The 24,372-nt window shown below is 42.7% G+C and overlaps 1 protein-coding gene across 8 annotated transcripts in view; it reads left to right on the forward strand.

Annotated features, from left to right (window-relative positions):
* The window catches only part of SLC4A10 (solute carrier family 4 member 10), a 158,708-nt gene extending 137,088 nt beyond the window's left edge, over positions 1–21,620 (forward strand). For all 8 annotated transcript variants that reach the window (XM_081928670.1, XM_081928674.1, XM_081928671.1 and 5 more), the window contains 10 exons: positions 6,687–6,848; positions 7,670–7,783; positions 8,941–9,102; positions 12,006–12,257; positions 13,356–13,424; positions 14,807–14,980; positions 16,299–16,421; positions 18,794–18,861; positions 19,556–19,672; positions 21,563–21,620. In XM_081928670.1, coding sequence (XP_081784796.1) covers positions 6,687–6,848; positions 7,670–7,783; positions 8,941–9,102; positions 12,006–12,257; positions 13,356–13,424; positions 14,807–14,980; positions 16,299–16,421; positions 18,794–18,861; positions 19,556–19,672; positions 21,563–21,575 — 1,254 coding nt within the window. In that variant the 3' untranslated portion in view covers positions 21,576–21,620. The remainder of the gene's footprint in view (positions 1–6,686; positions 6,849–7,669; positions 7,784–8,940; positions 9,103–12,005; positions 12,258–13,355; positions 13,425–14,806; positions 14,981–16,298; positions 16,422–18,793; positions 18,862–19,555; positions 19,673–21,562) is intronic.
* The last annotated feature ends 2,752 nt before the right edge of the window (positions 21,621–24,372 follow it).

The raw sequence follows: 24,372 nt of genomic DNA on the forward strand, positions 1-24,372 counted from the left end.
GTTTTTAATTGTTTAAGCTCCTGTTTGACATGCAGTCCACTTTTTGCACGGTGCAGACACTGGGTTTATTATTTTATTGAGTTTACCAATTATATATTTATTATTTACTACTATATAATTTGCTATTTCAAATTATACTTAACAGATGCTTGGTGGCATGCAATAGAATTTTAGGTTTGATCCCAGCCTGTCATTTCATAGTTAACTTGGCATACAGCAGATTCCATTATTCCTTTTGCTGGATAACACCAAAGTTTACCTAAGCTAGCATTCAAAGCAAGAATTTTACCAACCAGCAGGCGCCAGACATTCACTAGATATTGGCCTGTAGTCCACTGGCGGGTTAGGGACTACCTTCTGCTCATCTTTGGTCTACGGCCTTTATCAGCTCTCCTTTGCTTCCAGGGTCTCAGGCCACTTGGAAAAGAGATTCTGCACCTTCCATGCTCTGAGGTAGCCCACGCTTGCTATCATGGAAGGAATGAGGAATGTTCAGTGAGAAAGGCCACTTTATAGCCTGTACTAATGTAGCACCCCTTAACCTTGTGTTTCTTAAAAGTGATCTTTAGGTTTTGCAAAGAGCTCTTAGGACATGGGAAGGCAAACTAAGGCCCAGGGGCCGGATCCGGCCCACTCGCCTTCTAAATCCAGCCCGTGGACGGTCCAGGAATCAGCGTGTTTTTACATGAATAGAATGTGTCCTTTTATTTAAAATGCATCTCTGGGTTATTTGTGGGGCATAGGAATTCGTTCACCCCCCAAAAAATATATAGTCTGCCCCCCCCCCACAAGGTCTGAGGGACAGTGGACCGGCCCCCTGCTGAAAAAGTTTGCTGACCCCTGTCTTAGGGCATGTCAGCTTTCCTGACAATTCACTGTTTCTCGTGGTCCCACTGCAAATAATGAATCTGTGGCTGAAGGGATAGAGGCTATTATATTTAAAGAATCCCTCACTGGCATCATGCTGTGGTAAAGATCCTGCTCAATGCTTGGGATCCCTTTGTGGTTACAACTACCTATAACAGGGTTTCCCAATCTTGGGTCTCAAGCTATTTTTGGATTACAATCCCCCTCATTCCCTGCCCACTGGTCCCACTAGCTTAGGGATGATGGGAGTTGTAGTCCAAAACAGCTGGAGACCCAAGTTTGGGAAACACTGGTCTATAAAAGTTTGGGAAAGACTGATCTATAACTCCAACACAGATACAGATGAAAGCATGGACTGGTTGCAGAGGCAGGAGCCAGTATGGTACAGTGGTTAAGAGCGGTAGACTCATAATCTGGTGAACCGGGTTCACTTCCCCGCTCCTCCACATGCAGCTGCTGGGTGACCTTGGGCTAGTCACACTTCTCTGAAGTCTCTCAGCCTCACTCACCTCACAGAGTGTTTGTTGTGGGGGAGGAAGGGAAAGGAGAATGTTAGCCGCTTTGAGACTCCTTCGGGTCATGATAAAGCGGGATATCAAATCCAAACTCTTCTTCTTCTTCCATGGCCACAGGATACATCCAGCTCTGTTTGGCTGGTTCCTGCCCCATTAGTTCCCAACAGTGCTGGCTGGTGGCGGCGGCGTTGCACTTGTCAAGCAGACAATGACAAGTGTCACTTCTACACCACTACAGCGCTTTGGGATTGGGTTGCTCATAATGGGGTTTATTTTCTGCTTAGGAATTGCATATCCAGAGACACTTACGTTCATATGTTTGGAACACTTTTTTTTGCCCATGGAAGTTCCCATGAGGACTGTAACTTGCAAGTCAGTAGCAGATGGATCTGAGCTGCGGCAACTTGCCGCACTTCCAAAAGTACCTCAGAGACCACAAAAGCGGCTGTAGCTGAGATCCATGAAGTGCCGTCTCACACTCTGCGTTCTTCGCAGAAATGGGTGGCTCTTGTGAGCGTGAAAAAGTCCCAGTGTTAATATGCAATTATTATTGTTCTCATTTGCAAGTGGGTCACATATCTTTCACATACTATTTCCCCTCCAGTATAGGGGTTGGATTCCCCAATTTGTTATGTTATTACCTGGTTGCCTTTTCACATATCTGAAGTTTAAATGCAAAATAATAAATGAATAATCCTTGTGATACTAGAGATAATCTGAGATGACAGGATTAGGGATGTTTAGAATCCCCACGGGGAATTTTTGCTTGCCTCATTGAAATTCCTTGTGCTCTCCACACTTGCCTTGAAACTTCATTCTAGGCAAAATTCAGTGTCCATGAGGGTTCCGCTCTTATCAGTTTCTTTGACTGTTTGGAAAGCTTATTCTTTAGCTCCCAGATTCCCCACACCTACCGCACATATCAACGTGACTTATCCTGCATTAATGTAACTTCAGATGAATGACAGCAAAGAAAGGGAGGGTTCTGCTGAGAAATTTTCTGTTGATTTCCCTTGAGGTTCCCCACAAATGTCACCTTAGCAAAAAAAACCACACCAAAAAACAAACACCCAACACCTTAGAATTTCACATTACTCAAAATTCAGCAGCAAATCTAGCTAGGATATAAATAGCCTATTTTGTGTTAGGGATGCTTAAAAAATTGGAATCTTGTAACATGATATACAAAGGAAGCATAATCACCATACTGTTAGAAGAAAATAGAACGTATCTTCCATTGAAGATAACATGTTTTGCTTTGTTTTCTTCTTCTTCTTCTTCTAATAATAATAATAATGATAATGTAAAATATACACAAAAATAACATACATTGAACTAATATAGCAGCAGCAAAACATTCCAGTCCAGAACAGAAAGCTGCAACATGGAAACAACTTTAAAACCCAAGCTGTCACCCATGTTGTAAAATAGCTCACAAATACATATTGCTCGCATTAGGACAATGCTGTTCCTTTTATGGAAGTTGATGGTTATTTTTTCAGAGTTTATAAAGCCCTGCTAGCTTTTTTCTAATTTATTTAGGCTAGAATCAAGATGCTGTTGATTATATATATATGCAATAGAACCTGGGAAATATGCATTTTTTCCTGCTAAAATAAAGCTTTAAAAATCAACACTAATTAGAGATGTTTTATCATTTTTGTTTAAAATGTTCCCTTTTGCATTTGTCGCTCTAATTCATTATGGCCTATGCCAAGTGCAGTTCTCTGTGTTTTTGGATGGAGGTCTTGCCCAGCCCTTTCTCAGCATGGTGGAGGTTGAAGCAGAGACCTCTTAAATGCATAGCATGTACACTACCACTGAACTTTGGCCTTTTCCCTTATACTTTTAGGCCCCAGTTCTTACCTGGAATTAAGTCACACTAAGTGCAATGAGTCTTGCTTCTGAGTAAACCTGTATAGGATTGCGCTGTTAGCTAACCATCAAATGAGGTATCAATGGCATTTAAATGCATTGCTACGCTAGCAAATTTCAATATGAATTTCTTTTTTAAAAAAATAACGTGGGTATTTGCAGTCTGTTAAATGAAACTGACTGTTTGTTATAAAAAGAAAATTTTCTCTTTACTACTTTCTTCTTCACTCATTATTTGGAGCAATGCTGGAGCCAAAACAGCTTCCCCCCAAAATGTTAAAAAATAATAATAAATACCGTTCTTGTTTTATATGTAAAAAAATCATATCTCACCTCCTCAAAAAAGGATCGCAGGGCAAGTCATATGTAAAATTGTATAAAGCTGTCATGGAAAACATCAAAACATCTAAAATTCAAGTTCTACCTTTGTGTATATATCTTCTCTCAAAAAAAAGGCCGGCCTGATGGAAAAGGTCCTGAAAGCTAGCCATTGTTGGCAGCTGCCCACCTCAGAGGGAAGATTATTCCACAACTGGTGCGAGTACCAAAAATTTCCAATAACCCAGGCTTTATTTAGCAGGGGTACAATGAAAAGGGCCTTTTCCCTGCAGACCTCGTGTCGAATTGTGTCCCTCAGCCTCAGACCAATGGATAGAAAATTGCCCCCAAGCTTTCATTAGTCAGTATACCTATTATACTGATTAAAACTTGCAGTCACAGTTTTAAATATGGGCTTGTTGTTTTCCTCTCATTGGAAAAACAACAGGCTTACAAGAGAAGCTCCTGTAAAGCTTTTGTAATCATAACAGATTTGGCGTGCTCTAGCCTTTAAAGCCCAAGACTGACAGAAAATGTCGAGGTTGAAACATATAAAAACAATAGCCCTCCAGATGGTTTGTTTGTCATTGACTAGTCAACCGCTTGGTGTTAAGGTTCACATTTATTCACTCACACTGGCCCAATCTAGTACGTATTCATTTATTCGTGTGACCTCAGAGCATGGAATGAAAATCCTTACATGAACAATCTGTGGCAGGGAATCCCATGCACTCCACTTGCATGTGTGGAAAGGGACCCAAATTAGAGGTGCTCATGGAGCCTGCTAGAGAGGGGATATGTCTTCACCTCCCTGCCACTCATCAGTTCAGCCAGAGGAAGAGAAGGAGAACCTCAATGCAGAGACACCCAGGCAGGGAATGGAAAATTCTTTCACCCCGAGGTTCACGTTCCCTTTGGAATAGAACTCCGAGGCCATGTTTTATGCAATCAGTGCTATTTTTCTAGAAAAAGAGGTGCTGGAACTCAGCCTGAACGCCTCCCTTGTTCTCTAATAATGGCAATAGTGCCCACCTGAGAGGTGCCAGAATTCAGTTCCAGCAAGTTCTGTCTGTGGAAAGAAGCCCAAAACACAGTTCATAGTTCTTTGGACCCATGCCTCCAAATTTTGCTTCTTCTGGGTGCCAAATTTGATCATAAACAGCTCCCTCTGCAATCAATTTTGTTTCAGCCTGAATGCAAACAATTTTGTGGAGTCTATTGCCACCTTGTGGCAGAAGGAAACTGTTTCTTCACATTATAGGAGGAATAGTTTGAATCCTCTGAGCTGATGTTTTACATAACATCAGATTTGGGCAATGATCTCCAAACTCCTATTTATTAAGCACTAATTTAGATAAAGTGGTTTCAGGCTTTTGGCTGTGTACACTCAACTATTCCTGCATGAAGTGGGCACGTTATTCATATAAACCTTCATTTTTAACTATTTTCCTCTAAAATCCTCAATTAGTTGCAGTTGAACAGGGGCGGCGGGGGGGGGGGGGGAATCACTATATTGAAATGTAATTCACCAACATAATGAGAGAGAGAATAGAACCAGTCAAAAAGCCTGTGCTATTGTAAGCATTGGGGGTTGGGGCAGGGTACAATAAAAGTGAGGTGTGTGTTTTGTGTACAAAAATGCCCCAAAAATATATTTATGGGAAATGTCCAGATGTATGGCAGCCATAACAGTTGTGATTGGGGGCCCTGTGTGATATGGAAAACATCACAGAACTATTGATATCTGTATTTGAGGTTGTCTTTAGTGAACACTTGCTGAAGCTTTGAGGTTTCTGATATCTACATATGCTAAACCATAGCTTAGTAGCCAAGAAAGACTCCATGCATCTTGAACATCTGAAGCAGGCCAACAATTGTGATGGTTTGAGATTATGGTGAAAGTTTTGAGTGCACATACCATGTTAGGGATGCGGGTGGCGCTGTGGGTAAATCCTCAGCGCCTAGGGCTTGCCGATCGCATGGTAGGCAGTTCAAATCCCCGCGGCGGGGTGAGCTCCCCTCTGCGGTCCCAGCTCCTGCCCACCTAGCAGTTCGAAAGCACCCCTAAAAGTGCAAGTAGATAAATAGGTACCGCATTCTAGCGGGAAGGTAAACAGCGTTTCCGTGTGCTGCGCTGGTGCCGGCTCGCCAGAGCAGCTTCATCAAGCTGGCCACGTGACCCGGAAGTGTCTCCGGACAGTGCTGGCCCCCGGCCTCTTAAGTGAGATGGGCGCACAACCCTAGAGTCGGACAGGGGTACCTTTACCTTTTTACCATGCATGTTCCAGCCTCTATAAGTAGCTGTGTATTTCATGTCAAAGAATTTACTAATATAGACAGGTCCTGTTATTACTGTTTTTGATTGCCCTTGGCTTAGCTTCTGTGAATCAGAGGTGTTTTTAATTTTAATGTAAATGCTAGCTTTATCCATTTTTCAGCACTTCCAGACATGAAGAATGGAATGGCACAGTGCTTCGTGTGAAATGTTGGGCCACTGTGTAACAGCAAACTTTGGTATTCTGTCAGATATTTGCTCAGCAGAGCGGTTTAACCATTCCTGGATATCTGAGGAGTGTTCTGTAGCATGATACATACATTTTCAAACATGAACAAATTAACCCATTGAGCTTAGACATTTTTGCAGCTGAAGGCAATAGTGCAAATGCTATTCCCTACTGTGGACCATTTTTTAAAAGGCATACAAAGATGTAAACCACATTGTTTCAAGGTAAAGCTACCTCTATAGATTATGCTGTGTTCCGCTATTCTTAGGTGCACAACTTAAACATCTTCCACATATTCCTTGTAGGGTGACCAATGTGTTGCCCACCAGATGTTGTTGACTTCAGCTCCCATCAGCCCAGCTAGCGTGGCCAATGGCCAGGGATGATGGGAGTTGTAGTCCAACAATATTTGGACGGTACCACATTTGCCTATTCTTTCCTTAAAAATGTAACGTATGATGTTGCCTTAGGTGTCAGGATTTGGACAGATAAATTGAAAACCTTTCAGGTCAGTAGTCATAATGGAATGTGCAGACCAGTCTTTTGTTTCTCTGTGGATAGGATCTGTTGCAAGGATATAAAAATGTGCTTTTGCTTTCCATGTTAGGAATGTAAGGACTGGCAAGGGGCATTTGTAGGACACGCCTGTGGACACCATGGTCCTTACGTCCCAGATGTTCTCTTCTGGTCAGTCATCTTATTCTTTTCTACAGTGACACTGTCGTCCACGCTTAAGCAGTTCAAAACCAGCCGATACTTCCCGACCAAGGTAACTTGAATATTATTATTTTTTAATTGTTTTGCAAATGCAGGATACAAGTCTACCTCAACAGAAATAAAAAACTGAACTCGTCAGCAGCACTGAGATTGCACTGATATACTGTGTCGTAGCATTTTTTTCCCAAAAAAAGAACTTTAATACTTGCAATATAGGAGGGATGATATGCAGAAGGTTTGATTCTTGCCACTTTGTTTAGATTGAAACAGGGAGCAGTTTGCAGCAGAATACATCAAGCACAATAGACTCAGTTCGGTTAGAAATGTAAGTGTGTATGACAGACCGTGATTGTCAGAGGAGAAATCTACTCCAAATTAACAGGTTGGCTTTAGGCATTTTTTGGCCCCTGGAGCCAAATGTCAAAATGTCAGGCCCTTCTGTGGGCCTGTGCTGATTTTTTATTTTAAAATGGCGGACAGAGACAGGAGAAAGCTTCCTGTTCCTTCCTTAGAAGACAGTCTCTGTAAATTATGTGGTGTGCTGTTATCGATCAGCAGCACCTGGCTGAGCTTTGTTACTGATTTCTCAGCCAGGGTTTCTCTCCAGAAAGAACAACTAGCATTGTCCTAAAGAATATAGGCCTTTGATTAATTTTAGCATAGCAGCTGGGCAACACCATAGAGTGTTGCAGTTCGCCCAGATGAAATGACTCGGCTGCAAAAAACTTGGGCGCACAGATTTGGCCTGTGCGCCAAATCTTATTGTGCTCATAAAGGGATGTGCGTGCAAATCTTCTACCTGCAGTGCGTATGTGTGTGTGTGTATTAAAAATGTCTCTCTGCTGTCACTGACCATTGGCTCAACGTTTCCAGGTGCGGTCTGTAGTGAGTGACTTTGCCGTCTTTCTCACCATCCTGTCCATGGTTTTAGTCGACTATGCCCTTGGGATCCCATCACCAAAGCTCCAAGTTCCCAATGCTTTCAAGGTAATTCCTGACACCGGTCGTACCTGGCTTGGTGTGAAAAGTGAAATTTGCCACAACAAATATGTTTTCAAACCAGCTGTTGTTTCTTTCCGAACGGATCAAAATAATGACACAAAAGTGGAGGTACATATTGTCTGAGAAAACAAATATATCAGAAAAGTTAAATTCAAAAGGATTTTTTAAAAAACAAAAAAACAGAACAAGATGTTGCTGTAAACATCTGGTCTAATAAGAATAGCTTGTGGGACACGGGTGGCGCTGTGGATTAAACCACAGAGCCTTGGACTTGCTTATCAGAAGGTCGGCGGTTCGAATCCCCGTGACGGGGTGAGCTCCCATTGCTCGGTCCCTGCTCCTGCCAACCTAGCAGTTCAAAAGCACATCAAAGTGCAAGTAGATAAATAGGTACCGCTCAGGCGGGAAGGTAAACAGTGTTTCCATGCACTGCTCTGGTTCGCCAGAAGCGGCTTCGTCATGCTGGCCACATGACCCAGAAGCTGTACGCCGGCTCCCTTGGCCAATAAAGCGAGATGAGCGCCGCAACCCCAAAGTCGGTCATGACTGGACCTAATGATCAGGGGTCCTTTACCTTTAGTAAGAATAGGTTAGTTCAAGTTTCACCCAAACTTGTAGTCCAAAAGCAGCTGGAGACCTCCCATCTAGAGTTGCCATATATTGAAGAGCAAAAAAGAGGACACATTTGCCGACTTCTGCTTTTAACTATGGTTTGCTATGAAGACTATACCCATGAATAAGAGGACATGGCCTGGAAAAAGAGGACATATGGCAACCCTATTTAGCAGGACCAATGGTTAGGGATGATGGGAACTGTAGTCCAAAATCCGCTGGAGACCCAAGTTTGGGAAACCCGGGGTTAGTTTAATAAGTGTGTTTTACCCCTCCTCAATTCCCAGTTGTTTCCTCATTAGGCCTCCAGGGCTCTTGCAACATTAACAAGTGTGATCCTCTGTCTTGTAAGGAATTTTAGGGTTGCCACTTCCATTTATCATATTTGATATTTTATGTGTCCTTCCTAAAGCAGCATCTTGCCTTGGATTTTGAATGTTTACAGTAGGTGATATTATTCTGCAGGCCTCCACAGTGATGAAATAACCCCACCCCGCCGCCCATCCTGAAATTTGCTCTTCTTCTTTTAGCCCACCAGAGATGATCGTGGCTGGTTCATTTCGCCTTTGGGGACCAATCCTTGGTGGACGGTGCTGGCTGCACTAATCCCGGCTCTGCTTTGTACTATTCTGATATTTATGGACCAGCAGATTACAGCTGTTATTATAAACAGAAAAGAACATAAACTAAAGGTAAAGTGCAAAAGCTGTTTTCATCTTTCTGGTTAGCATTCCAGCATTTTCTTCAATGCAAGTCCGTCCCCCCCCCCCACTTCAAAAATGCAGTTTTTTTGTTTTTGTTTTAGAAAGGCATTTAGAATACAGATATTTTCACACTTTTCCCTGTCTAATGTGAAATGTGTGTGTTTCTGTGCAAGCAGTTTGATGTATGTCAGGAAATGCCAAACCTTCGTTAACTTGAATGTATAGGAGGGAACTTGCAGAAGTCCCAGGCATATGATGCAGGCAACTGAAAATGCAGGGCATAAGAAACTGCGGATATATTAAAAAAATATGACCGTATTGCCATATCTTTCTGGGGGATGTAATTCAGCCTTGTGAATATCCACAGTAGATACGAGCTTGCACATTTCTGCGATAGGCTGGATGCAAATGAGGGTTTTGAAAAGATGCAAAGGTAGTTTAAAGAAGGCTTTGTTTCCCATGGGGTGCAGATATACTGTTCCACCATTGTCATACAGGTTTTGTAATTTTTTGCAATGTTAAAGCCCACAAGACCTGTTCATGAATGCTAACAGTGTAATTAGCACTCGAAACACAAGCAATTCTCTCTTTTAAACAGCTCTCCTAAGAAAAGAATGCTGGTCTCCAGCCTTCTTCATTTGTAATTTGTTGTAGGATATTAATTTTCATTAGCTTACTGGCTGAAAGTCATAGCTTTGACCCTAGGCTTTAAGGGCTGTCCTTTACAGCTTAATTGTATCTGCTTCTTTTTTGTTAAGTGGTTTTTTTATATGTGACGGACTGAGTTTTAATTTCTTTTGTGCCCTGCCCTGAGATTGGTTCTGATGGCCTGCACTAAATAAATAAATAATAATAGAAGCGAGATCCCCATCTTTTCCCCGCTTTATAAAAACTTTCCTAACTGGTCGCCTGGAAACTAGCCACAAGAAAGCGGCTAATTCATAAACACAATGTAATTGCGATAAAGGCACCTGGTGTTGTAGGCTCACGCCACAATAAATGTGCTAGTCTTTCCTCGATGTTTTCCTACCCGCCTCCTGTCTTGCCAAAGTTTTCTAGCGTCTTCCAACTTTCCACACAACTGTCTGTTCCATCCTTTTTACTCCCGTTGTGGGAAACTGCAGTAATTGAGCGCTTAGAATTGCTGGGTTCCAAAAAGTTACATTTGCAGTGGAACCCTTCCAACAGATTGGGGGGGGGGAGGATGAAACAAGGTTCATCACTTTTCGGACCAAAAAAAAAAAGGTTGGAAGAAGTTTCAGGAACCAGCTTGTCCGTGTGTGTGCCCAGATTTTTCAGCTTCTTTGACTCTTTGGGAAACGGCAACACAGTCATTACAAATGCATTTTCAGCCTCCTTTTCACACTGCAACTTCTTGGTTGCTGTGAATGGTTCCCCCCCCCTCCGTGGGTTGCTTCCCTCCCTCCCTCCCTCCCCTGCCCTCTTTGTCAGTCAGGCTCCTTGTGTCAATCCGCAGTGTTTTGTGTGGTTAACTTGACAGATGCAGGGGGTTCCTGCCAAGCTTTAGAATGTGCCCCCCCCTTTTCATTTCAGCAGTGGCATGTGGGAGTCAGATGGTCTTCCTGGCTGCCCTCTTGCTTTGCTGCATATTCATATTTTTTCCCCCTTGCTCGGGTCTGATGTAGCATCATCACCTGTTGCCATGCCTCCTTCCTCTCCCATATGTCACTTTCCTCGGGCTTCTACGCGAATGTGAGGAAAGCTCAAACCCAGACACTGTTGGAAGCAGCGTACTTGCACTTAACAGCAATTTCACCCCTTTTGACTTTTGGAAAAGTCAGCAGGCATAAGGCCAGATGTTTAAAAGAAGTACAGATTGCACATTCTGTGAGGCACCAGCGCCTTGAAGTGGCTAGGAGGACATGGCTTGTCTCTGCATTTATACATCCCGGATGCTTTTGTCCTGTGCTGGCTGTGTAATCTGTTTTTAATTGCCCTGGGAGCTTTGGATTCAGGGTGGTATTATGCTACTATTACTACTAATAATAATAAAAAATTACCGCTCTTTCTGCTGCTATGGTGCCGATGACCAAGCTATGGCAAAAAGGCTTTTAACATGCTATTTCCCACTCCACACAATGCATCCGTAGAGGACAGATCTGAGTGTGTTGTTCCTAACCGGAACTTGCGCTCTGTTTTGAATTTCTTCTGCATTTCAAAATTTTGTAAGCCATCGTAGGGCCAGGGTGAAAGTGACTTAAGAATGAGTTCATAGGCCAATAATCCAGCAAGCTCCTTTTGATGCATGGAACTTGTTTGGGTGCATTTGGCAGGAATATAAACAGCTCTGTTGAACTGAATAGGACAGCCTCTCAGGTAAGGGAGCTCTCGAAGTTCACCAGAGCAGTCTCACAAATGCAAAGCATTGAATTGAAGCAGAAGTGTCTGCCTAATACAAGAAAGGCTCAAATCCAACCACGTATGTTATACCACAAGCAAGGCTGAAGAACAAAGGTAACCTGCAGCAGCACAGCCATTGCCTAACAGTTCACGTACTTCGTGTATGCATCGTTAGACTAGCTGCTAATTGGGGCTGCCGGCTGTTCAGAAGGGTCATGCAGGGTGCTGGCTTCTGCCCTAGCAATGTGGCTTATTTCCAATGTGGTGTAGTGGTTAAGAGCGGTAGACTCGTAATCTGGTGAACCGGGTTCGCTTCCCTGCTCCTCCAACATGCAGCTGCTGGGTGACCTTGGGCTAGTCACACTTTTTTGAAGTTTCTCAGCCCCAATCACCTCACAGAGTGTTTGTTGTGGGGGAGGAAGGGAAAAGGAGAATGTTAGCCACAAAGCAGGATATCAAATCCAAACTCCTCCTCCTCCTCCTCCTCTTCTTCTTCTTCATCTACTTCTTCGGTTTATTGCCTTCAACAGAAGGGCTGCGGCTATCACCTGGACCTGCTGATGGTGGCTCTTATGCTGGGCGTGTGCTCCCTCATGGGCCTGCCATGGTTTGTTGCCGCCACCGTTCTCTCCATCTCTCATGTGAACAGCTTGAAGCTGGAGTCGGAGTGCTCTGCTCCAGGAGAGCAGCCCAAATTCCTTGGCATCCGTGAGCAGCGGGTCACGGGACTCATGATATTCATCCTGATGGGCTCGTCCGTTTTTCTGACCCGAATTCTTAAGGTAGGCTCATGCTTTGGGGCGGGGGGGGGAAACCAAGGGAAAAGTAAATAGCACTACTAAGGATTTAAATTGTAGCACAGATGTTCTTGTTTTTTTAATGCATGGGTGTATGTGTCTTGATGCAGTGCTGGGTAAGGTTCTTATTGCCTAATACAAGAAACGCTCAAACTAACTGAGCTATCCAGTCCACATCACAGATCACACACCAAGGAGCCCAGGTTCGATGCTTGGCTTCCCCAGTTTACGAAAACAAGCAAACAAACTGAAAAATTGGATCTCAGACTGCAGGTGATGGGAAAGAGCTCTGCATGAGATTTTGGGGAGCTGTTGTTCTTTGGAGTGGGGCATACTGGACTGGATAGGCTAATAGTCTGACTCAGTGGAAGGCATTTTCATAGACTGATGTGTTAGTGCTCCACATGAACAACAACAGAAACAGTCCACCTGCAGATGGATCTGCCAGCTTTTTAATGGTCAAGTAATAAGCAGGCATTCTTATGTTTTTGATTGTTATTGTGCATTTTACTTTGTTTTTTATTGCTGTTACAAGCCCTGAACACCATATGGCAGGAAGGTAGGGGCTGGTTGAGGGAAATCTAATGCAGAGACAAACAAATATTTTGTTTTGATGTTGTCAATGTAGAAGCCAGGGTGAGCTGGCTTCTACATTGATTTGAAGGTAAGGACAGGCCAGCTTTTAAGAGGAATGTCAGGAAGAGCTTTTCATATTCCACAGGTAATGCTAGTGTTGGATTAATGTCCAAATCTGCAGATCTGTGCTTTTAGTAGTAGGTTGCATGCCTGCTACTATACTGATATGGAACATGCAGTTGGTGCTGGGTTGGTTTGGACAGAAGAATTTAGGAAAAGAACAGGGACTGAAGTTCAGAAAGTCTGAAGACACCCCCCTCCCAAAACCAGGATATGTGTAGTTTCTGCTGGGTGCAGATGAAGCAGTGAAAATTCACCATCAAACCCTCCTTCCCGTTTGAGACCCTGGTAGTCAATCGCCTTCGTCAAAAGCCTTTTCTGCCTGTCTTATCTGCCAGTGAAGTGAGACCCAGTTCTTGATTTTGTCCTCCTTTCTCCTCTTTCCAGTTTATCCCTATGCCAGTGCTTTATGGTGTATTTCTTTACATGGGTGCCTCTTCTCTAAAAGGAATTCAGGTTAGTGAAATATTTTTTGTGTGGCTCTTGTTACGGCTTTTATTTGCCCCTTGCTTGCATTATACGCATTGCTGAGTTTCACAGAGATATTGAATAGGTGTAACCAATACGAAATGGAGCCCTGCAACTTTCAGTGTCACTGGCAGCAGGAATTTGCTGCATACCCCTCAGCAGAGGGAAGAGGCGGCGGCTATCATCTGCATCTGGCACAGAGCTAGGCTTAGAGTCCTGCTTGCCTTTTCAAGACTGAACACCACATGCTGTTCAGTAAACTACAGGCCAAGCCACTGCATTGGTCAATGAAGCCATTCCCACTTACCGTAGTGTCTACTTCAGTGGCACAATACTTTGGACTTGCCATGGTGCACACTTGCCTCCATGACGGCCTGCCGCTGCTTTACACCTATGTGCATCATGTTAGCTATTTGTGATAAAAATATATGCCTTACACAAATGGTTGTAAGACAAATATTTAACTTGTCAGTTTGGCAACAGTTGAACAAGTATTATTTACATATACATTAATGAATGCAATGCATTTCTTTCTCTTGAGCCCAAGAGAGGGCTTAGACTTTTTTCTTTCAAAACTCATTTGTGGCAGTGCATAACTTATAATCCATAGCTTGCCTGTCCTCACAGCATCCTCCAGAGACCATCTGCATGAAGTCTCCACACCTCTCACATTCACAAAGACAGAACTAACAGAACAACCAAGCAGCTTCCAACTGCCCCAATACCATTTATTCTTTGTGAAATACATTTATAATGCAAATACAATACAAATACTAACACATCATGTTCGCTATTTAAAACCGCAGGCTATCCTTAAACAGCCTAATGCAGAACTGAATCATGGTTGCACAACACTTGTGTAGCTGGTTCACTTGCACACATCCTCTTGCCGGTGTTGGTTGTGTTATTCAATTCAGGTGTTGTTGCTTCCATGTACGGCAACGCAGGAGCCAGGAGTAGGGCTGAGTAGTCCTGCCCAGGACATTTGTGTCTCTAGCACAGCCACCTGCAGAGATGGGGCCTTCCTGCATACAGATGTTTGTGTGGAGGCTTCTGAGCCCCCAAAACACCCTTAGGTCACACAGTAGCCCTCATGCTACAGTTGTATGTGCAAAGGCTGCCTCTGCAGATGCTCATGTTGTGCTTGTGCCCTTGGGGATATTCAGTGTATGTGATGAAAGGAGGATGGGGCGACTCAACACAGAGAATTAGTGTGGTGTCCTGAAGATGGCTATAGTAGCACTGCTTGCGTCTTTACCTTCTGAATTCCCTTTGTTACAGACATTTATCCTTGCTCTTTTAAATATTTCATCTGTAGAGGGTCTGTAGAGGAATGACTCTTGCCTCCTGAATTTCTTTTCCTTTCTCAGCTTTTTGACAGAATCAAGTTATTTTGGATGCCTGCCAAACACCAGCCTGACTTCATCTACCTGAGGCATGTCCCTCTCCGAAAAGTCCATCTCTTCACCGTCATCCAGCTGAGCTGTCTTGTGCTGCTGTGGGTTATCAAGGCTTCAAGAGCTGCCATTGTCTTTCCTATGATGGTATGGATCCGTTTTGTGGAGTCTAGAAGGTCCAGGCAATCCATAAAAGCAAAACTGAATAACTGATATTAACTAAGCTTACAGAGAGTCAAAAGGTGCCCTTCAGGGGAGAAAGTCCATGGAGATGGTTGGAAGCTATTTATCAATAGGTTCTTAATTATCCCGCTTTATTTTTGCAGGATAAATAAGAACACAATAAATAAGCTGCTCCCCATCTATGGGCGACTCAACCCAGACCCAGACCTGCTTATCTTCAACTAAGAGGATTTTTTGCTTTTTAAAAAACTTCAAATGGAAAGTTTCTCTTAAATAATTGCTAGTTCAAAATAGGCTAATCTAGATAAAAGCACATTAGCATTACTGTTCACCTCCAAATTGAAACAGTGCCTTTACCAGATTAAAATAGGCTTGTCTATGTAAAGGAAAAAAACAGTTTGGCCATTGCTCAGATAGGAATCTTTGCACTGTACCTACTAGACAGTGGCATTTTATTTTCACCTCATAAAATAAATGGCTCAAGTCTGCCCAGAAACTATCAAGACTTTTTTTTTTAGACCTATCAGCCATGGAAATGATTTTTGTTTCCTGTTTTGCTTCTGTGAGCATGGGGCTGGAAAAAAGGCAGAATGGACCAGAAAAAAGAGAAGACGACCATATTGTCTTTTGTGCTGCTTGTTATATTCCCATACTCAGGCTTCCCTGCTGAAAAACCATTGTTTCATTCCTTTGGGTTTTGTTGAAACTGTCAACTCTCATTCAAGGCCATCTTTAGCCTGATGGGTCACTGAATATGAGGCAAAATATAAAAGTCAGGGCCATTAAAAATAAAAATCTGCAAATTTAATTTAATACATAATTTTACATGAATTGAAAATAAAACAATGCTAATATAAAACTGCTTTTGAACTCAGTGGGGTTAAGAATTGCAATATTTTAAACACTGAAAATCCAGAGAGAAAAGTTGTTAAGCCTTTTTTTTTTTTTTTTTGCAAAGCTGGCAAAAAAGAAATTGGCGTTTTTGAGCTATTTTTATGGGAAATCGTAAAAAATGACACTGCTGACATGGGTTGCTATATCTCCGGATTTTCCCAGACATTTTCCCGATTTCTGGCCAGACACTGCTGCCAACTGCAGTATTCCGGATATGTCTGGGAAATTCCAGACATATGACAACCCTAGCGGTGTTACTTTAGTCTCGTATCCACAAATTTTGCCATTTTTAGGGTTAGTCCTGTTTCTTTTGGACTTTGTCTTTTAAGAAGCATACCTTTTACAGCTGTCCATGATATCTTACCATAGTATAAATATCTTTCAACAGGTCTTGGCCCTGGTGTTTGTTAGAAAACTCATGGACTTATTTTTCACGAAACGGGAGCTCAGCTGGTTGGATGATTTGATGCCAGAGAGCAAGAAAAAGAAGTTGGAGGATGCTGAAAAAGAGGTAAGTTTTCTTTCTTTCTTTCTTTCTTTCTTTCTTTCTTTCTTTCTTTCTTTCTTTCTTTCTGTTCACACTTGATCAAATGAATACAGCATGAAATTTACAGCCTACGCTTATCAAATAAAACAACAGCTACCAGACTGTTAGAAGACATCTGAAGGCAGGCTTGTTTAGGAAAGGTTTTAATGTTTGATGGATTACTGTATTTTAATATTTTGTTGGAAGCCCAGCCAAATGGGCGGGGTATAAATAAATAATAATTATTATTATTTATGAGAATGCTTTCATATAGCAAATCTAAGTGTCTGTGGGAACTTTGCCCACAGAAGCAAAGTTTTAACCCATGCTCAGATGCTCATGCAGACATCTTTGAAACGACTGAGTTGTATCCTGCGCTATTCTTGCACGGGCAGAGCAGACTTCTGATTGCTCAGTAGGACTTTGCCTTCCTCTCCTCCCCCTGCATGCCCTCAAAATCTGCTCATGTGGGGTTGCAGGAGTAAGGGAAAAGAAGGAAGGTGATATCCCAGTGTGCAAGCAGAACTCCGCTCACACGACATTGGATTCTGCCTACCAAGCCTACCCTGCCAAATAAATGGGATCATATGCCAGGCCACACCCGTCTTCCAACCTCCTTGCCCAGGCTTACAACACTAGCAGATACCTGATGATAATCATTGCTACTCAGAGAGGAGAAAGGTACTGGAGAGGCAGCCAGCAAACTCACCCCAGCCTGCATTCCTGCTCCACTACACTACTGAACCCACCACCCATAGTTAATCACTTTCTAGGAGCGTTATGTCATTAGTGACTCCAATAACCTGTGTGTAGTGGAGGGCAGGCCTGGACATCAAGAATAGGGGAATAAGGGCTTTGCAGCGTGTAATGACTTGCCCTCTTTCTACCCTCCATCCACCTTTTCCTTCTGGAAATTGATTTGGTTCTGCATCCTTTCCCCCACGGCACAGCCAGATAGGGCTTTCTCCCAAGTGATGTGTTCTGTCTCTCATAATGCAGAAGCGACTCAAGGGAGACCGGTGTGTTTTTCACAATCGTCGCAGGAGTCCTTTGCTTTTCAGCCTGATATTTCTTCTTATGCATCCCTTGTTATTTTTCCTTTTTAGACCTGAATGGTGACAGAAAAACAAAACTAGGAATGTACACCTTTTAGAAATATATATAAATAAATAAAATCTACTTTTATTTTCGGTCGCTGTCTTTTTCGAGGGGTTATTATTATTATTATTTACATAATATGGCATTGCTAAATATTTGAGGCTATTATTAAACCTGTTCAGCTGTCAAAATCCTGGGAAGCTGTGAAGCCTGGAAATGACAAAATTAACCAGGAATAAAAATAAATAAATATATGAAGCGGCGCCTCTGGAATGTAATTGGAAAGTCACCATTTATTCTGGCTTTAAAAATAGAAATAGGCTCTTTGTACAAATAGAAATGAAGCTGACAGGATATTTTAAAGGTGCTGGTTGGATTGGATCAAGATTTTAATTTTGCAACTTGCTTTTCAACATAAGAGAGGAAAATCCCATCTGTGATGAGCAGTCAGCGTCAAGACAAGAAATTATATTTATTCACAGTCTGTTGATTGATTGCATTTGTATCCCATATTTTCCTCAAGGGGTGTGTGAGGTGGCATACATAGTTCTCTTCCTCCCCATTTCATCCTCACAACAACCTGTGGGGTAGGCTAGTTTAATATTTTAATTCTAAATATTCTGAGGCCAGTTTCATTGTACTGCCCTTGCCTGCCAATGGGCACTTGGAACATGGAGTGAAGATGTAGCTACTGTACTAAGAGCCTCTAGAGAAGGAGTAAAGAAACCTTTTTCAACTTGGGGGGCGTTGTATACACAGTTGTAGTATATGCGTAACTATCACATCTGTGTGGGTCTTTGCTACCCAGTTGGCCATAGGCTCAGCTGGGCGGGTCACAAATAATAAAATTATTATTATTAAAATTATTACTTGGATCCCAAGCCATCGTGAGGAACTAGTTAACCCACCGTGAGGAACTAGTTACCGTAACTTCCTTCCTTCCTAGAGAATACAATTTTCCACCATGAAAATTAGCTTCCTCTTTGGTACTGCCCTTTAAACAGAGTGCCCTGATTTTTGGCACTTGCTTTTTTACTCACAAAATAGTTAACAGGAAAGATGCCATCCTATGGAAAATTTGAGTAAAACAATTGGAGAGGCAGGAGAGAGAGAGAGAGAGAGAGAGAGAGAGAGAGAGAGAGAGAGAGAAGATATGACCTTGTTTTCTTTTCTTGTGACAAATCTATAAGTGTGTGGAAACAATTACAGCAGAGTGGTGTTTGTTCCTATCTAAACCATTGTGTTTTTCCCCACTCTAGGAAGAGCAAAGCATGTTAGCGATGGAAGAGGAAGGCACAGTTCAGTTACCACTAGATGCGCATTACAGGTAAACCACTAGGATACAAAATTGTCCCTGATCAAAATTCTTTTTCTGGAAAAATAGCACTGCAGATACTTCCCTTTTTGTGCCAGCAGAATTAAAAGCATCTTCTGGTGGTAGTGGTATATTAATTGGGGGGGGGGCTGCCACCCACAGCATTGTTGCTCCTTTTCTAATTTGGAAGGTGTCTGCAGTTGCTTTAAAATTAAAAAATAAATACATTGAGAGACCGATCACAGATCTTCTACATCACATCCGTTTTGGTTCTTAGTTTGCACTGTATCTTTAAAAGATCCTTTTTGGCCGTTGGCAATAGCACCCACCTATCTCACAACCAATTTTGTTGCACATTATTTGTTCAAAGCATTTTTGCCTCTATTCAATTGAAAGCCCCACTCCCTAAGAATTTTACAGAACAGCAAAAAAACTAGGGCAACAGAGGTCTCTTCCAATCAAGCCGTATGATGCCAGGGATTGATCCTGGTACCTCTTCTGTGCAAACAACATGCTCTTTCATGGAGTTATGGACCTTTCCCTTGAAGCCTGATGTTCCATTGACTGAATTGCCTAAATTATCAGCTAAATATTGCGTTATGGCTACTTTAAAGTGGATCAGTGAGTTTATTTTAGTTACTTGTTTGCACAGTACTTCAGAAAATAAATTCTGGTTGCCTCTCTCTGTGTGCTCATTCTGTTCTAGAGATGACCCATCTGTAATAAATATTTCTGATGAAATGTCAAAAACAGCTGTGTGGAAGACACTGTTGATATCGTCAGACAATACCAAGGATAAGGAGTCCAGCTTTCCTTCTAAAAGGTTTTTTTTATTATTATTTTAAAAATTATCCCATATTTATCCCATAATAGTTCAGTGATAATTAGTTGCCTGCATAATATTTATGATGATGATGCAGAAAATAAATAAAAATGCTGAGCTACTTATTTTTGAAGGCAGATAATGAGAACCTTATGAACACATTCAGTCCATTCTGCTGCAGGGATTGTAGGTGGAAGCCAATAGCATAATATCACAGCAGAGGGGAGAGTGGATGGATTCACACGTTACACAAGTTCATGCTCTCAGCTGCTGCAGCGGCAGAGCCTCTAGAATCCCCAGATCTCTGAAGATGCTTTCAGAGCCAACCTGTCATCCAAAATGGTCTTTCTTTTCTCCTTAGGCCAGCAGGAATCACCATGGGAATATGGACTAGCAGGAATGGCCAAAGGGGTCAGATCAGTCCCTGGGTAGATATTCATGTCCATCACTTAAAGATGCCTCCTCCATATGGAAGCAGCTTTGGGGGAAAGGGCAGGATAGAAATTTAATAGCTAACTAACTAAACTAAACTTTACTAGCGGTGGGCTGTAAATAAATCTTCCCACTCCTGGTAAAAAAAAGAGAGAAGACATTTTGACATCCTTGTCAAGTGCACTCTCTGTTCTGTTGCTTTCCTAATGCTCTGGTCTTTCTGGATCCATAAGAGAGCTTGTCTCTTTTTAACTTATTGTATAGCAGCTTGTGTTGGAGGCGCCTTGTACATGATTTGTAATACTAGCTTTGTACTATACTGTATTTGCAACATTGGGACTGTAGCATAGCTGTCAACTTTTCCCTTTTCTGGCGAGGAATCCTATTCGGAAGAAGGGAATTTCCCTTAAAAAAAGGAAAATGTTTACAGCTATAGACTGTAGGTGTGCCTCTTAGCCTACAAGTGAATTTCTTAGACAACACAGGTCCCTATTGGATCATGATTGTCTTCACGCTCTTTTCAGGGCGAATTCGGCTATTGTAAACAAGAGAGATTCAGTTACAGATAGGTAGCCGTGTTGGTCTGCCATAGTCAAAACAAAAAAAATTCCTTCCAGTAGCACCTTGAAGACCAACTAAGTTAGTTCTTGGTATGAGCTTTCATGTGCATGCACACTTCTTCAGATACACAGAGATTCAGATAGCTTACATCATGTATACCAACCATAACAAACTGAGGATCATCTGTAGCTGTTCTGTTCCAACTCTGTGGGTAAGAATATGAATCAACATATTCAGCTCACATTAGCTACAGAAAAAAAAAAGAATCACAATTGCATTCCTGCCACACATACACCCCTTTCCAAATGGAGGCTTGCTAGAAGTCTGGCTGCTCAGAGTAGTACTGTTTAGAAGAACTGAATGATTATTGAAGGCGTAATGAATTCCCGTGCAAGTGCAGTTACCTGCAGACTCAGAGATTTGCTTAGGGCTGGACAGAGCCTTGCTCTCCCCTTTTCATCACAATATGGGACAGAGGGTGCTACTTTATATCAAGCCAGATTGTTGGTCCATCAAATTCAGTATTGTCTGCAATGACTGGCAGCCACTGAGCTGTGGCTGTTTCCTAGTAGTTTGAGTCCAGGTCAAAAGGTAAGTCTGGCTGGGGATTCCTGAGGTGTGTGTGTGTGTAGACATATATTGTGCACTGAGCAGAGGGGAGAGCAGGACACTGTTAAGCCCCTGTGTCAGTTGCATTCAAGTATTGGCTAGCTTATATCTTAAATTAATTGTGAAACTGTAAAAGCAGATGGCCATTTTTATGGTGACATCTCTATTTGATACGTTTAACTGAGTATACATGCAACTGTGTTTAACCACTATTTCCCCAATTGCCATTCCTTTTGAATTAACATGATTTTCTACTTAATTGTTCCATTATCACATTTCTACTATAAGCTCCCCTACCTAATCTCTCTTGAAGCTGATTCCCCAAAGGTAAGACCCTGCCCCTGAACCTCTGCCTTGATTCCTTCCCCCACTACTAAATGGTGTCTTTTGGTAACCTCTCTAACTTACTGTGTGTAAATTTTGGGGAGACAAAATTTACTAGAAGGGTACGGAATGCACGTTTCGAAGGCCGCTTGGAAAACATGCCTATCTGTTCTTCTGAGATCGGATGCCACAAATACATTCATTTTTCTAAACGCTGTAATTCAGGCAAACTTCAGAACCCTAGCAATCTCCTGGAGATATCAGATGCACTCGTAACGTATGCCAGCTTTAGCCATAGTTATTGAACTCCAGCGAATTAACTGAAACAAAGAATCTCTGTTTGACTCCTGGCGTTTTGTCACCCCAAAATGGCATGTTGCTTTTGCAGTGTTCTTCCTCTCCCTGAGCCGCATAAACAAGATGATCAATCAGGACTGGTGTCAAATGTCCATACATTCCAGCGAGGGGTCCTCTGACAAAACCCTCCTGTATACCTGCTGCAGTGAAGGGTGGGGGTCACAATATGGAGGAAGTAGGAGCTTGTGGAGGGTGTATATTGCCAAAGAGCAGTCCAAAATCTGGAGCTGACAACCTCAATCTGTTTGTGAGTTGATAAACCCTTCCCCAGTCCACATGTTCCGCTAGAGTGCTGCTGCAATAGCCCAGTACAGTACAACCCCTCTACAATGCAGAGCAGAGGCTCAGTTCACAAGATTGTCACAAGATCACTTTTTTAAATTATTATGATTAAGATGGTAAGAATTACACAGACTGGACTTCTGTGCAGCTGCATTTTTATGCAGATGTTGCTGACCTTCCAGCCCAGTACTTCAATGTTGCTTGTGGCTGCTGAATGTATAAAATGCGGCGATATTTGCAAGACCCCTGGGGGCGGCATTTTCCTGTCAACAGGGACTGACACTTGAGCAACAGGGCTTCCCCCTCCTCTCCTCACACAGATAGCCTCCCTTTCCAAATCTAGTGCAACAAGAAGGGTTTCTCAACACCTTCCCTACACTTCTTGCAAGCCTTTGGATCATGCAGAATCTAGCTTGGCAAACCCCAACCTGGTGCCTTCCATATGTTTTGGACTACAATTCCCATCAGCTCCAGCCAGCAAGGCCTTGGAAGCTTCGAGTTCAAAACATCTGGGAGGTGCATGGTTGGGAAAGACTGGCCTAGCTACACCTGCTCCACTGTTGTTTTTTTAAAGAGCATGCTGCACCCATTTTATAGGTGAGCGTAAAAGTAAAATATGCACCATTTTGTGACTTATGGTGGAATTCAACATGGTGCGGTGGTGACTGTTCTGTTTCAGCTTGCCAGATGGAACGACCCCCACCCTCCCATTGTGTGCTGTCCTGAAGGTTCTCCTGACCCTCCGCAGAACTCTGTGCGGACTGTTGGGGAGAAGTTCTGCGGCACAAGTGTCAGTCCATGTGAGAAATCCATGCCCAAGTTTGCAACATGACTGGGAAATAGTCATACTAAAATCAAAATAAATCAGGAATCCAATCGAATCCTGACTTGCCTGTGCACTTGTAGAGATGTGCATTAAACCCGTATTTGGCATCCAAATATGGTGGGTAGGTATATATATAGAGAGAGAGGGGGGGGGCTTTTGGGATTTCCTCATCAGCACTTTGCTGTGAATAGAATTAAGCATACACAATTAAATGTGAAAAGGATTACTTCTGAATGACAAGGAATATTGTGTGATGTTTTTATGAACATCATCAATCAGTAAAAGGCAGGTTTGTTAATCTGAAGATGCTGCATAATGATTGTTCCCACTGTGGTACATCAAACCATCGTAGTTTGCAACTGGGGATAGATAGAAGAGAAAGTGTAGTGATGGCTCAACTACCTTACCTCCCCTTTGGCCTGAAGCAGCAAGGCTTTTCTGGCAGTGGCCAGAGAAGGTGCCCACCTGGGAAGTACCCCCACCATTTGGGAGATCTGTTCCTTGCGATAGGGCATGCCAAGATGCTGGGAGATCCGCAGTGAAATGTGTTATTGTGCAGAACTATCACTGACGTGCTACAAAAATGTTGTGCAACTTTTGCTATGACTCAGGTTTTTCTCATTTTTATTCAGTACCCTGCCCCCACCAGTAGGGTAAATGTTGATTTTCTAACCTGGCTTTAAAAACCTGCCACTGTTAGGTTTATGGTCTCCATGAATTTAAGGTTGATTAATGAATTCAAAAGGGACATGGGTGGCACTGTGGGTTAAACCACAGAGCCTAGGACTTGCTTGGTCCCTGCTCCTGCCAACCTAGCAGTTCGAAAGCATGTCAAAGTGCAGGTAGATAAATAGGGAAGGTAAACAGCTTAGTCATGCTGGCCACATGACCTGGAAGCTGTATGCCGGTTCCCTCAGCCAATAAAGCGAGATGAGCGCCACAAGCCCAGAGTCGGCCACGACTGGACCTGATGGTCAGGGGTCCCTTTACCTTTTTAATGAATTCAAGATTTGAAAGAGGGATATTGTTAACCCCAGGGTGCATTGATTGTAGTGCTTTCTATCATATAGCAGTGTTGTTCTCCTGTGACAGCCAGAGGGAAAGGATTTAGATTTATCACAGCAGCCACGTATTCAAGAATGGTAAAGCAGACTGTGATAGCCAACCTGGTGCCCGCCACATGTTGCGGACTACAGTTCTCATACTCCGTGGCCATTGGCTTTGCTTGATGTGGCTGATGGGCACTGCAGTCCATAGCATCCGGAGGTTGCCATGTAGGTCCTCCTCACCTGATTGTCATCTCCCTTAC

This window comes from Podarcis melisellensis, assembly GCF_964234715.1.
Source record: "Podarcis melisellensis genome assembly, chromosome: 1".
Classification (NCBI taxonomy): domain Eukaryota; kingdom Metazoa; phylum Chordata; class Lepidosauria; order Squamata; family Lacertidae; genus Podarcis; species Podarcis melisellensis.